Source organism: Crassostrea angulata, chromosome 5 (genome assembly GCF_025612915.1).
Source record: "Crassostrea angulata isolate pt1a10 chromosome 5, ASM2561291v2, whole genome shotgun sequence".
Taxonomy (NCBI): Eukaryota; Metazoa; Mollusca; class Bivalvia; order Ostreida; family Ostreidae; genus Magallana; species Magallana angulata.
Window position 1 is genome coordinate 31,107,345 of NC_069115.1, and position 12,660 is coordinate 31,120,004.

General features: G+C 36.4%; 2 protein-coding genes across 2 annotated transcripts; both read right to left on the minus strand.

The window, feature by feature from the left end:
• Nucleotides 1–3,024: 3,024 nt before the first annotated feature.
• On the minus strand, nucleotides 3,025–5,109 carry LOC128185311 (uncharacterized). The gene is made up of 2 exons (XM_052854939.1): nucleotides 3,920–5,109; nucleotides 3,025–3,628 (listed from the first exon to the last, which is right to left on the minus strand). The coding sequence occupies exons 1-2, from the start codon at nucleotides 4,732–4,734 to the stop codon at nucleotides 3,025–3,027; spliced, it is 1,419 nt and encodes a 472-aa protein (XP_052710899.1). The 5' UTR covers nucleotides 4,735–5,109.
• A 4,321-nt stretch (nucleotides 5,110–9,430) lies between these two features.
• Nucleotides 9,431–12,139, minus strand: LOC128185312 (uncharacterized). Its single transcript, XM_052854940.1, has one exon. The coding sequence runs from the start codon at nucleotides 12,137–12,139 to the stop codon at nucleotides 9,431–9,433; it is 2,709 nt and encodes a 902-aa protein (XP_052710900.1).
• Nucleotides 12,140–12,660: the final 521 nt, after the last annotated feature.

The window sequence follows — 12,660 nt, forward strand, 5'->3', positions numbered from 1 at the left end:
ATCAGCATTATGTTCATACTGTTTGATTTTCTTAGCTAAGAAAATTTTTTTCTGGTTAAATGATTGCTCGAAGCTCTGATGTCCACACAGAAGATCAGAAGTTTCATTTCGCCATGGAGTGAACAGCATTAATTTTTCTCTATAGTAATTTTCTGGGTTTGTCTTTAAGCTATAGCGCACATATCGTATAACTCTTGGTGTTTTTCTGCGCTTAATTTTAATTCCATTTCTCAACACAACTAATGTGCTGTCGTCTTTAAATTCACCCTCAGTATCAGATCCACTATCTTCATTTTCTGACTGGTGTCTCTCATCATCATTTGTTTCCATTTCAGACAGGTCAGTTATACTTTCCTTTGGGAAAACTACATCTAACTGTGACACATAGTCAGCTAAACACCAGTTTTCAAGTTGTTTTGGACGTTTTGCATATCTTTTGACTATGTTACTGCATTCTATGTCTGTGGAATTAGCATTCAACTTTTCGAGTTCTGAATCAGGTTTGACAAGTATTACACGGTCATCAACTGGAGATGTGTTTATAAACATTACATCTCTTGATGCTTTTGTAAGGGGCATTTGCAAAACTAGATATGCTGCTTCTTGTGCTCCAACTTCAACACTGTTAAGAAATTGATTTCCAATATGTCTAACTTGTCTCTTAATGTCAAGATTGCCATCTCTTGCTTCTTTTGCAGCTCTACTCAACAGATCACTCATGCCCCTTTGGGATTTACTTATGTATGAGACAATGTACATTGCACAAGCATATGGATCCAAAACATACTGAATATCGATGTTTGCTGCCCATGCATGAAGAAGAGTACTGTTGTAAGCATTCACTCTCAAGTCACAGGGTTTACGTTTTAAAAATTACCTTGGGTGTTCTCAAAGAACTTCTGATGCATTTTATATAATCATCTTCAGATAGTTGTAGTACATGTTGCAAAAAGTCTTGGAAAGTGCAGCTGATGTCACATCCATTTTTAAAGTCATTCACTTTGTCTTGCATAGTCTTATACATTTTCTTGTATTTCTCAATGTCACTGTCCAAAGGTTCCAATATCATAGTAGCTTGGAGTGGTGGAAGTGGAAATCCAAATCTGCAAACAGCCTTTCCTTTTTTTTGCATGTTTGTGAGTGTTTATGAACTTGCAATTCTATCAAATTGTCTTCTGTATTCCTTTCACACTTCAAGTAGCTGTCAACAAATGCAACAATTTCCTTGTTACCATTTTCTAAGTATTTTGGAGCATTTTCAATCCAAACAATCATGTGAACATGTGGTGATCCCCTTTGCTGAAATTCAACTCTATAGAAAAAGTCCTGTATCTTGCCAATAGGATGATGATCACTCTTAAGTACAGTATTTAAAAAAGTCCGAAAACGATGATCAAAATATCTTGTACATGTAATTGGGTCTTTCTGAACCAACTTTGACTTTTCAGTCCATGTCATGCTCTGAATTTCAGAATCTGTGTACTGTATGCCATCGTTTAAAACTCCTAGCACTCTGATCAGATCATTCCAACGTGTATCTGCAGCAGAAAAGGACATAAACCAAGTTGGTAGACCAAGCTGTCGTATCATTGCAAAAACATCTTTCTTTCTTGTTTCAAGATAAGGAGGAGAATTTCTCAATTGTTTGAAAACATAAAATCCCTCATTGTGTCTAACAATGTCACTGATTTGATCAGGATTTCTTATTTCATTTGCAGTAAAGGTTTTCCCCTTTGTTTTGCACTTCCTAAGGGCTAAATTGCATTTGTCTGTTACCTGTTTTAGTTGAATCTTTTTCAATTTGAAAAACAAATTTGGTACCGACTGTGCAGCACGTCTATCAGCACTTCGTAATTCCCACTTGGCAATATCAGCATATGAAACAGGTACTTGACGCTGATCGTTTTCTACTCTTCCTTCACCACAAAATATTGTTGGAAATGACAAATACTCGGCCATTTGATCTTGATACAAACTGATTGGACGCTGTCCTTCTCCTGGAGCAAACGTGAAGATCTGATTCATGTCAAATGAGTCACTGTCTAATAGAGTATCACGATTTCCATCTTTGCCACTATCAACTTCACAGAATTCATCAGAGTCTGATCCATCTGATTGGTCATGCATTGCTGAATCTTCATTGGTGTGACCCTCTATAAACTGTCTCATTAATTCGCTTGCAGAATTGGTGACCTCATGGAACCAGTTGTCATCTATGTTTATGTTTGAATTCTTTTAATATTCACTGTTTTTCATTAACCAATGTAAAGCAATCAGAACCTTTGTAGGTCGGATATTTTCATGACAATAAGAGTGCTGAAAAGATAGTTTTCTTTTTAACTTCACAGGTATTGTAATATTTTCATCAAGTCTCCTGGGAAGACTATTGATTGTTGGTTGAATGTCAACTGGCACATTTACAACATTTCCTTTTACAGAATATTGTCCTCCTCTTGGTAATTCTCTTATCTGCATGAAGGGAATTCTTAAGGATACAAGTCTTTCTTCCAATGGTAACAGATTCAATTCACTTGGTTTTTGATTCCATATCATTCCATTTGCAATAGAGAGTTTTGGAGTTCGACTTTCTTTTAAACTTGAATTGCATGTGTTGCATATCCATTCCTGCTCGTTTACAGACTTTGTATTAGTAAAATACTTCCTTTTGATTTCAGCATCCAACAAAATATTATCTACATTTGAAACACTTTCATGAAACCATGTCTGTTGGCAACATGTGCATACAAACACAGGACCCAATCCTACATTGTTGTGAAAATTCTCAACACACTCAATTGCATCAACTCCAAATTTACTTTTTCTGTATCTTTGTTTTTCAGTTTCAATATGGTCCAAATTCCCCCGTGAGTGTGCTTTTGATTGTTTTGCAGCAATATTTTCTGATGATCTATAGTGTTCATTTTTTCTCTTTTCTTTCATCTTCAATCTCTCTTTTTCTAACTGGTTAGAACTTTGTCTCATTTCTTTTTTCTTCTTTAAATCTCTTATTTGCTCATCATGCCTTTATTCTTCTTCTTGCCTTTTAATTCTCTTACTGTCCCTTTCCTTGTCTTTAAACTCTGTATTTTGTCGTTTGTTTCTCATACGGTCTCTTTCATTGTCTTTAAACTCTGGATTTTGTCTCTTGCTTCTTTTACTTTCCCTTTCCTTGACTTTAAACTCGGGATCCTGTCTCTTGTTTCTCTTACTGTTCCTCTCTTTTCCTTTAAACTCTGCATTTTGTCGTTTGTTTCTCATACGGTCTCTTTCATTGTTTTTAAACTCTGGATCCTGTCTCTTGCTTCTTTTACTGTCCCTTTCCTTTACTTTAAACTCTGCATGTTGTCGTTTGTTTCTCATATGGTCTCTTTCGTTGTCTTTAAACTCTGGATCTTGTCTCTTGCTTCTTTTATTGTCCCTTTCCTTGACTTTAAACTCGGGATCCTGTCTCTTGTTTCTCATACTGTCCCTTTCCTTGCTTTTAATCTCTGGATTTTGTCTCTTGTTTCTCATATATTGTCTCATGTAATCCTTTTTATCTTTCTTTATTGCTGTTGTTTTTAAGTGACCAGTATTGGTGCCATCAGATTGTTTGTTTGTGAGAGCAGTTGTTGTTAACTGATCTAATCTATAATATTGATGTGTACTTTGATTATTACTAGGGAAGCTATGAATAAGTGTACGGAAAGCGACAGGCATCACTTCAAATTCAGTTGCAAATTCAATGTGCATACTTTCATACATTGCATACAGAAATCCTAATAAATCATCTAAGCAGCAACTGTGTCTCATCAGAGACTTTCCATCACATTGAGACAAACCATTTTCCCCATGAGAATGTGAGTCAAAAAAATAAAAATCATTGTCTGAATCTTTGTACAGTGCTGAACATATTGAGCCAATCATTATTAATACGTACCTAGATAATCCCAATGCTTGTTGCAGACATTCATGTAGAGTTTGAATTTGATTTCTCTTATCATCTGTAACTAATAAGCCAAACAATGTATCAAACTTATCAACCATGTGGTGATTTTCACCAGAATCAATATGAATTGGTAATTCATCAAACATCAGTAATCTACTTTTAAGTTTTCCAGCACTCTGAAGATTCTTCACAACCGTGTTGTACAAATTATCTCCCTTGAGCAGAGTCTGATCTAAAAAGGAACTAGTAAATGAAAAATGTTCATATGAATTTGCCAACATCATAAGTGAATTGCATGTACACTGATTACCTCTTGAAAATGATGAAAACCTCATGCTTCCCTGATGGAAAGATCCAAACACCACATTATCTGAATTCTGATGCATACAATTACCTTGCAGTGCATGTGTTGTTTCATTTGGTATATTGTTCATTACAAACGGAGTAATATTCTGAGTTGTAATCTGAGAGATATTCTGAGTAAGCAACTGAGAGGAATTCTGAGTAATCATTTGAGGCAACTTTTGAGCCAGAGGCAACATTTGAGGCATAGTTTGAGCCAGAGGCAACATTTGAGGCATAGTTTGAGGCATAGTGGTCTCAGGGAGAGCCGCAGAGACCACTGTCACAGGGGTGGTAGAGACCACCCCTGCCGGTACAGATGTCATAGGTGTTAGGACGTGGCCTACACCCAGAGGCACAGACAGTTGGACGTGGCCAACATCTGTGGGGTACTTGTCACCCACATCTGCCTTACATGGGTTCTTTTTTGCAGCAGCTTTCTTCCAGCTCTTCTTCCTAGGCATTCTGTGATCTACAAAAAATATAACAATGTCATAATCTATACTAAATAATAAGGATCAGCATAGCTTTCACTTGATACTAACACACTTTCTAAAAATAATAATGCTGTCATCACTGACACTTTCAGATTAGAGAGCAGTTGTTGGGAACTACAATGCAGATACTATTAAAAATATATACTTATTTTAAGTTTGTAGCACAAATCAAATTTAGGAAAGCAGAAAGTTGAAAAAAATTAAACCCTGAAAGTAAATTCAAAATTACAGGCAACACATATGACAACATTCATTTAAAGAGGTCACTTGTGTGGTACAGAGCGTCTGCTCTAGAGACACAAACTAAGGAGTTTATCCTTAGTTCGCAGATTCGAATCCCACTGTGGGATGTGGAGACTGGTCCTTTAGACAAGACCATAACAACAGAGGTCCTGTGTCTCTGAAAGTGCTGGCATAAAAAAGGTCCCTCACTGCTCAATGGCCCCGAGTGCCGAGTATAGGACAAATTTTGTAGACCTCCACCTGCAAGTACTGGTGTTTCATATGAGCGAGAAATTCAGAGGGTTGTTAAATAACATACAATCAATCATTTTAAGAAAGACGCAAGTTACATGCAATTTGTATATCATTTTCACACAAGACTTACCTTGAACATGTGTCACACATTTCCAGAAATTATAGGTACCGTATAAATGTATACGACATTTACTGGCATAGCTTTTGTGCAATAATCCAAATTACATATCTAACCACTGTGGTATTTCATAAAATTTTATAGATTTTTTTTATCATGTTTATAAAGGACTGTGTGTACATTGGTATTGTGCTTAACCTGCAGTCAAAATTATAAAAGCAGCCCTTTAAGCCATTTTAAGTTTTTCTATGTTATGCCACCACATGCATCTTTATTTTTTCATAACTCGTATGAGAAATTACAAAGTCAGTATTCTTAAAATTTGGCTATTTTGGTCAAAACCTTTTAATTCTGCCATTTCCTCTAAATATTCCCCTAACATGTGTTATATTTTGGTAGCATTTAATACCTTGAAATTTCTTTTAAATAAAAGATTAAGAACGCTCTCTACACTGCACACTAAAGAGTTCTGAACCTAAGCTATTTTCCTGCAGTTAGAGTGATCTGTCCTTAGATCTAAACCCTAAAAAATAGAAATTTGCAATATATTACTCAATTTGTAACTAATTCAAGTATTCTTAACATTTTAAAAGACCATGATAAATTGACTGAACCTGTTATTCACATGTATTCTCTCTATTGAAGTAATTAACAGTGATTTCTTTTCACTGATACTGTGTTGTCTTTGAACATTTTTCCTGGGAGAAATGCCACACACCATACAGTTAAAGTTAGATAAATAAGCTCAATATTAACTCCTTGAGAGCGCTAGCAATTAGACAAAGTTCAACAAAGAAACTAGGTCCCATATGGGTCACAATTAAAGCTAAGAAACATATAAGGAACTTGTTAAATGCCAAGAAAACCATTTTATGAATACTTTAACTCTGTCAAAAATGATCACCTCTTCTAGGTTAAGAATGGTTGAAACATATCAAGGCCCTGAATGAACACTAAATTTTCAAGTATATTTTATACCGCCAGGATTGAATATGGGGTCAGACTAATAACAGGAAATGGGACTATACTGCAAGCCAGTGCCAGGTTTTACTATACAAAAGAAAACATTTTTAGTCTAGACAATCTGTTATTGTAATTATAGCGTGCGCAGCAAAGGTCTCAAAGCAAGCTTAATACTAGACTAACGTGTAAGAACAGAGGAATTTGGAATGAAATCTGTACATTTGTCAAGCAAATTTTGTTGCGACAGCTTCCCAGAATTCCTTTGCTACCCAATACCCTTTGCGCCAATAAATAATAACATAAGGCATAAAAGACTTTCACTGTCTTTCAGTATGTAGAAATCTTAAAAAGAAACAAAAAATAACTCTGCAATGTCTTTCGACAAAAATTGCACTAGGTCTATTAGTTTCAACTAGACGCTCCGCTGTTTACGTTAACCCTGACGATCTCTCATGTGACATAATAATCTAGATGTCTCATGCAACTTACGTTTGAAGTGGCAGATCAACATTTCAGGTGTATTTTTTAAGGTACAACTGCACTCGCCCAAATGGTCACACCATAAAACATATTAATGAAAAATACAAGTCTTAATATTTCTGGATACCATAACTACTTTTAAACCTTGTAATCCCAAGAAATAAATACATGTAGTTATTCTAATGAAAGATGGGACTAATATCAGTACTATACCCATTGAATGCAATTTTTTAAAAATATTAATTCCCATTCTGTTTCAATATATCTGATCATGATATATTGTTTAAGTTTAAAGTTAACTAAATATTATTTCCAACTTTCAATTACTAAAAGAAAAATTAATAAACATTTATGAATAAGTTTAACTTTTCTGTGTTTATTTTATTTGAATTAAAAATTTCGATTATAATTCATTACTAATCAATTATGCCCAGCCGAATATTACTGATATAATTGATTCTAATTTTTTCTGATTTCCCATCACTAGAATTTAAATCAGACTGCTAATTATATAAACCACATTATTATTATTCTAGTTTTATATAGCACCTTATCTAATTATGTAATTACCCTGAAGTACTTTACATGTAAAAAATAAGTACAATATAAAACAAAGAACAAGTGCAATATAAAATGCAGAATGGTAAAATCATATGGCATGAAAATAACACCTTCCTATTAATTTATTTTTAAATAAAAAAATGCCCATAACACAATATTTTAATAATAAACTGCATGTAAATCTATAGTCTTTTTATTCTACTTTTGTCCTTTTTTTTTTTATCATTTTACACACACTACTAAGCTTTATTTTAGCCAATTGTCAGAAACCTGTGTAGGCGATATTCCTCATCTCCGCGATTGACACAAAATCACAATTTATATAGTTTCCTTTCTGCAAACTTCAGTAAATACTTTGTACTGCTACTTTTACTAACAATAAGTTATGCTTTATAAACATGTTCTGATGACAGGTGTACCTATATGCAAGAGTTGTCCCTGTAGACGACTTTCATATTTACAAAAGTTTTTTCCCTTTGTGGCGACTATCCAGGGTCAACTGGCGTAAGGCACTGTTTTCCCTCTATAACCTTACCAACTTTATAGGTCAGTATCTTAGTAATTAAATCTGTATGAGAATATGTTCATAATTTACATATTACCCCATACTCTGGCAATACAGGAACAGATCGAAATTGTCCGATAACGTTTGAAGATTAAAAATATTATCAAGTAACTTACAAAGGACAGAGACAGTGGGAAAAGGAGCGTTACGCTGACAACGGGAGATAACTCTTCGGCATGTAAAATTCGTCTATTTTTATATTGTGCGATGACAAACTATTACGCTTCCTTATACTAAGTATATTTTAAAAATAGATCATCTTCTCAATCTTCTTTAACACTTAAAAAATATAGCAGTATCTAAATGGACTTGTTTTTCTCCGTGTGACTTTTCTCCGAGAGACTTCAACTGCGCAGTATGATCGCGCCTACACACGGCATAATAACAAATTAATGCTGCATTAACAAATATACGCAAGGTTGTAATTATTTAGCTAAATCCTTAACTATTCAAACCTTACAGAATGAAAACAACAATAGCGATGAATACTTTTGTTTAAGATCCGTGTAAACACAAAACTACAGTTACTTCTTCACCGTCCACATCAAAAATGACTGAAGTGGGTTAGCCTCGTTTTCATTTATTTGGTACACCGCGCCCGATCGAAAAAAAAAATAACAAAGGTAAACCTAATCTGTTGATATCATTTCGTACGGCCACAAACCACACAAAATTGAATGCGCACTACATAAAATTCCTTGCATATAAATGTAACTAATCACAGCTCTGTTGTTTATGGGATCTGGAGAAGATTTTTAAAGTTTAAAGGTTTTCTGGTGTATTCTTATGTAAAATTTACTCATCCATTACAGCCCCACCCTTGCCCCAGGGGTCTTGATTTGAACAAACTTGAATCTACACCACATGAGGATACTTCACTATGAGTTTCATCTTTCCTGGCTAAGTGGTTCTTGAGAAGAAGATTTTTAAAATACACCATTACTTTTTCACTAATTCCTAATTATCTCCCCTTGAAAGAGGGCATGGCTCTTCATTTGAACAAACCTGAATCCCCTTCACCTAAGGATACTTTATGGTAAGTTTGGTTGAAATTGGCCATGTGGTTCTTGAGAAGAAGATGAAAAAGTGGAAAGTTTACAACGACAACGACAACGACGACAACGACAGACAACGGACAAATTGTGATCAGAAAAGCTCACTTGAGCCTTTGGCTCAGGTGAGCTAAAAAGACTTACTTAGTGGCACGAGGCACGCATCTAACAAGATTGAAGCCGATAGACAAAGTGAGACCGGACTGGTCAGTAAGGCTGACAAGAAGTGAGTGATTGACCAGATATAGTTAACTTGTACCAAAAAGGATTACCGGATATACTAAACTCATAGTGGTTAACTTGTACAAAAATATTTCTGAAGAATTTCAAATTTAAACAATAGACAACACACAATGAAAATATCACTTAATTGCATATACCGTACGCTGTTCACAAAAAAAGTTATTCATAAAACTGTTTTTGTAAATTGTCACAACACAATAAGCATTAAATGGAATGACACAAAAATATAATTTCAGAAATTGGACGCACATATATACGCGACTGTCCATCTTTGATAACACGAACTTCAAGTTTGCGCACAAGTCCATCTTTGCTAGGAAACACTCTTTCAACAAGTCCTGTCGGCCAATGGTTGCGATGTGCATCACGGTCCTTCAAAAGAACGTTATCACCAACTTGGATGTTATCTCGAGTGTCTTTCCATTTTCGTCGCACTTGTAGACTCTGCAGGTATTCATTTTTCCAACGACACCAACATTTCTCCGCTAGAGACTGAACAAATTTCCATTGAATGTTATAAACTTCGCTTACACTGAGATTTTTAAAATCCTCATTTGAATCAACGGTTTTTTGAGTAAGTAAAACAGCTGGAGACAAAACGCAAGGTGCTTCAGGGTCGGTGGATACATGTACCAGTGGACGGGCGTTGACTATCGCTGTCGCTTCAGCCATAAACGTGCTAAGGACTTCATGGGTAATTCTTGTGTGCTTAGAATCCAGTAAGATTGAATCAATGATTCGTCTGATTACACCAATTAAGCGCTCCAAAGCGCCTCCCATGTTAGAAGAGAACGGAGTGTTAAATTTCCAAACTGCTCCTTGCAACTGTAAGAAGGATTTTATCGAGGGGTCTTCTACAAAAACAGCGTTTATTCCAAGTTCACGAGTTCCACTAATGAAATTTGTCCCTCTGTCTGAATAAAACTCTTTCACTTTTCCTTTAATAGATGTAAAGCGACGTAAGGCGTTGATGAATGACGAAGTAGTCATCTCCTCAATTACTACGACATAATAAACACGCAAACAATACGGCCCATCATTTAGAGTTCGCAGAACCACCACGTGTTCGACGCGTGACAACATCCCAAGGTCCAAAACAGTCGACACATACGTAGGTAAATGGAGGACAATGGGTAGTCGTTCCTCAGGTAGGTCTGCCATCTTTTGTGAAGCAAGGCTACCACGAAGTCGACGACATTTTACACAATTGGATATAATGGAATACACAGGTCTTTTACAGCCCGTTATCCAATATCCTGCTGCTCTGATGGCCCCGGCGGTTAGATGGCGTCCTTGATGACGAATAACTTCATGGAAGTTGAGTACGAGAAGTTTTGCTATGTAGTTTTGATTTGGAATGAGGATTGGATTCTTCTCTCCCAGAGATAACTCAGGACTTAGTTTAAGTCTCCCTCCAACACGCAGAACTCCGAATGAATCAAGGAATCGGTCAAGTCGTGACACTTTGCTGTTTCTGGGAATTGGTTGGCCACTATTCAGGTTTTCTATTTCCTTACTGTACGACTCCTGTTGAATTTGTTTAATGATGAACATTTCGGTTTCTCTGTAGACATCTGGTTCGTCTTCACTTTCACTGCTCACTTGAAATTTATCTCTGACAAAACGGTTCAAAGTCTTAAAGGCCACAACGAGATTTTTCCAAGTCGAGAACTTAGCAAAACGACGGGAGTCAAAGACGATCTCAGTTGTGATTTGAGTTTTGCTAGAAATAACATCTTGGCGGATTTCTTTGTCAGTTTCAGGATTGATGAGAGGATAGACAGTTTTGATAATATCCGAAGAATTTTTCAACCATTGAGGTCCATTTATCCAGCGCTGTATAGATGTGGTAATTGCTGTATATGAATATCTTGTTGCAACATCAGCTGGATTTTTGTCAGTTGAAACGTAAGACCACTGAGACGGAGACGAGACTTTGTGAATTTTTTCCACACGGTTTGTAACATACACAAAAAATCTACGGGTTTTGTTACAAATGTAACCCAAGACGATTCTACTGTCAGTATAGTAATGAAATCGATCTTGAGGAATCTTCAAGTAGTCACAAACTGCTTCTCCTAACTCTGTGGCGAAAACTGCTGCGCACAGTTCGATTCTCGGTATTGTGTGACCTTTCAGAGGTGCCAGGTTAGATTTTCCCATTAGAAATCCAAGAGAAGTTTCTCCAAATTCATCTGTCACTTGAAGATATGCCACCGCAGCTATCGCATGTTCTGACGCGTCTGAAAAGACATGAACATCCACTTGATGAGCCAAAGAAATGGAAGTGGCTACAATCATTCGGGGAACTCTGAAGTTATTAACAGATTGTAATGAATCAATCCAGATTCGCCATCTTCTCAAATGTTCCTCCGTAAGTGGTTTATCCCAGTGACATCCAGGAGATACAAGTTCACGGTGTAGAATTTTTCCACTGATAGTGACTGGAGAAATAAATCCCCTGGGATCAAAGATACTGTTCATTGTCGATAGAAGGCCTCTGCGGGTGTAAGGTTTTTCAGCATTAGAGATTTTGAACACAAACATATCACAGTTTAAGTCCCACTGCATTCCTAAACTGTGTTGTACAGGTAAGTTGCATATGTCTGCACAGTGATTTAGTTCCTTCAAATCGCTTCCTATGTCATTTATAGGAAATGATTTCATCACATTCACACTGTTCGAAGCGATTTTGTGGAGACGAATGTTTCCGTTGTTTTTCAGTGTTGCTTGTGTTTTTCTCATCAGGTTGATTGCTTCTGATTCTGTAGCAAGAGACGTCAGTCCATCATCGACGTAAAAGTTGTTGAAAACAAATTTACGAACATCATCGTCACCAACAGATGATGCTTTTCGAAGTCCATAGGTGGCAACAGCTGGAGATGGTGTGTTTCCGAAAACGTGAGCTTTCATTCGGTATTGTATTAAAGGTTTTTCAAAGTTGTTATCCTCGTACCAAAGAAATCTGAGGTAATCACGATGATCCTCCTGAACACGAAAGCATAAAACATTTGCTGAATGTCACCACTGATAGCAATTGCATTTTCACGGAAACGCATGAGGATTCCAACAAGGTTGTTTGTTAAGTCTGGTCCAGACATTAACACACTATTCAATGAAACGTCTTGAAACACAGCCGACGAGTCGAATACTCCTCGGATTTGATCCGTTTTTTTCGAATTGTACACCCCAAAAAGGGGTATATACCAGCATTCCCCAGGTATGTCGGAAGGAGCAACTTCTGCTGCCCCACTAGCTAAGACTTTTGACATGAATGCAAAGAAGTGTTGTCGTTTGTGATGATCCTTCTTTAAACTTGTGTTGAGGATCAAAGCACGTTTCCAGGCCTGTGAATAATTGTTAGGCATCACTGGTTTTGACTCCTTGAAAGGTAATGGTGCGGACCAAAAACCATCAGTGTCTTTGTGGAACTC